This window comes from Sprattus sprattus, assembly GCF_963457725.1.
Source record: "Sprattus sprattus genome assembly, chromosome: 15".
In the NCBI taxonomy this organism is placed as follows: domain Eukaryota; kingdom Metazoa; phylum Chordata; class Actinopteri; order Clupeiformes; family Clupeidae; genus Sprattus; species Sprattus sprattus.
Window position 1 is genome coordinate 5,261,471 of NC_137913.1, and position 2,500 is coordinate 5,263,970.

The 2,500-nt window shown below is 44.9% G+C and overlaps 1 protein-coding gene across 1 annotated transcript in view; it reads left to right on the forward strand.

Moving 5' to 3' along the window:
* Nucleotides 1-2,500, forward strand: part of LOC308375972 (ankyrin-1-like) — a 75,991-nt gene that overhangs the window by 8,660 nt on the left and 64,831 nt on the right. Inside the window, 1 exon segment of the mRNA XM_080852198.1 lies at nucleotides 2,330-2,431. Coding sequence (XP_080708324.1) covers nucleotides 2,330-2,431 — 102 coding nt within the window.

Genomic DNA, 2,500 nt, shown 5'->3' on the forward strand with positions numbered 1-2,500 from the left:
ACAGTTGTGTGTGCATGTGCATCGAGTGGACTGCATGTGCGTATGTGTCAGTGTGTGAACAGATCGTTACATCTGACAGGAGCATAGTTTGTAGTCCGAGGGCATGACTTTAGGGATGAGACACGAGTATTGCCTTACTCCAAATATGTACGAGGCGGACAAACTGATAGAGAGAGTATCAGTATCACTCCTCTTCTGCTCCACATTTCAATACCCAAGAACCTTTTCTCTGATGGAAATTAAGTTTTTGAAAAAGGTTTTTCAAGGTTGAATTTGAATTAGAATTTTAAGTGAAGAGAAGACTAGAAGTTGGGCAAACAATATTGTATTAATCTCACTAGCCAGCAGGAAATAAACGGAGTTCCACAACTGGATAAAAAAACAAACTTTTACTAGCAGAAAAACTCTTTTCGATTATCATTCACATATTACAAGCATGGAAATGTTGTGTTTTAATTTTAATTTTAATTTTAATTTGAAGTGAAGAGAAAACTAGAAGTTGAAGACAGGACAGAGGTAGTGTGTAAGTCAGAAGTATGTTGAGGACAGGGCGAGAGAGGGACAGAGAGAGTGAGAGGGAGGTGGAGAGAAGCGGAGGGGGGGATCACAGGGAGAGGGTGGGGAAAGGGAGAGAGAGTGTGTGAGGAGAAAGACGAGAGGAAGATAGAGTTAGGAGAGGAAAGGACATGACAGACCCGAGGGACTCTACTCTTGTGAGTAATTTGAGAGATTTGTGCTGATTTGGCTTTCTAAATGTTAATAGCTTGTGTTTCAGTGAGTGTCTCCATTACTACATTCACACAGACACACACACACACACACACACACACACACACACACACACACACACACACACACACACTCATACACATACACACACACACGCACTATCACACTCTCACATACACACACCCCCTACCCCACACTCTTTCTCACACACACACACAAACACACTCTCACACACACACTCTCACACACACACACACACACACACACACACACACACACACACACACACACACACACACACACACACACACACACACACAGTGGCCAATGGATCTTATGCACATCAAGTTTTGGAGTAATCAATACTGCACATCAGTGCATCACTGGTGCCAATTCACTTCCTCCTCGAGGCTTCCCATTAAACTCAGCGTTGTTGTGAATAGAAATGAATAGAAATGTCCCCTCTGCTGTTTCTAATTCCATTCACTCTGTCTCACACTTACACTGTTTTGAAAGTGAATATATGTTTCACCGTCTGTGTACATCATGTGATGGAGTGTTTATTTCCTGTGTGTTTTTTGGGTGGGGTGGTGTGTGTGTGTGGGTGTGTGTGGGGGGGTGGTGGGGGTGTGTGTGGGGGTGGATGGGCTGCATGTTTATGTCCGATTTACAGACAGAGATATCATCTTCATCCCGTGTCCACCACTCCTTTAATCTCTGCTCCTCTTCACCCTTTCATCTTTGTCTCTCGTATCAATCCACGCCTGGGTCTTCCTCTCCTCTCCTCCATGTCCCTTTCTCCCTTCATCTGTCTGTTTTTCTACCCATGCCTTGTTCTTCCCCCTGCTGGTCTCCCGTGGTTCTCTGAGGTGTTTCTGTCTTTCCCCCCTGTGTCCAGACTGGGAAGAGCAAAGCATGTGGAAAGCCAATGAGAAAGAACGTGCTAGAAAGGTCACGGAGGATGGAGGCGTTAACGTCTCAGTTCCAGGTTAATGACTAACCTGACCCAGAGTAAGCTGACCACTTTACTGAGTCGTGAGTCCTGAACTTATGGCTCCTGCTTGTGTCTCACCTCAGACACACAAAACATCCTCCTGAACTTTCCTCTGACCTGACGCTTAATCCCTACCCTAACCTTTAACCTTTGAACTTTCCCCATTGGTATCTCATAATGGAGTTAACACAACAAGGGTTCAGCTAACATGACCAGGGGTTGAGCTGAAAGCTCTATAGAACTCTGCCCTATCCCTAAAGAACACTCTGCTGATTGTAACAAGCGAGAGCGTTTGGGAGTTGTTCTATTGAGGAAATCGGAGGATTTCTTTAGGGATCTACTTTGATACTTTTCTCAAGCGGTTCAGGCCATTCTTCTGTTGCTTAGACTGTGTGTCTATATGTCTATGATGTTGCCTTGGCATTTGTGGTGTGAGTAATGTTGTTTTTATGTGGTAGGTATATGTGCTTACCTCTATGTATGTGGGCGACGACAGCTCATCATTTTTTACATTGACTACAGATTCTTTATTTGATTCTCTCTCTCTCTCTCTCGCTCTTTCTCTCTCTCTCTCCCTCTCTCTCTCTCTCTCTCTCTCTCTCTCAGGCTGATGCTGGGAATAGTTTTTTGCGGGCAGCTCGCTCAGGGAACCTGGACAAGGCCCTGGACCACTTAAAGAACGGTATAGATGTCAACACAGCCAATCAGGTGAGAGCTTTCCCACCCACCTACAAGTTCAGTACTGAGGGTCGACCAATAGATTAACCCCTAGTGTGA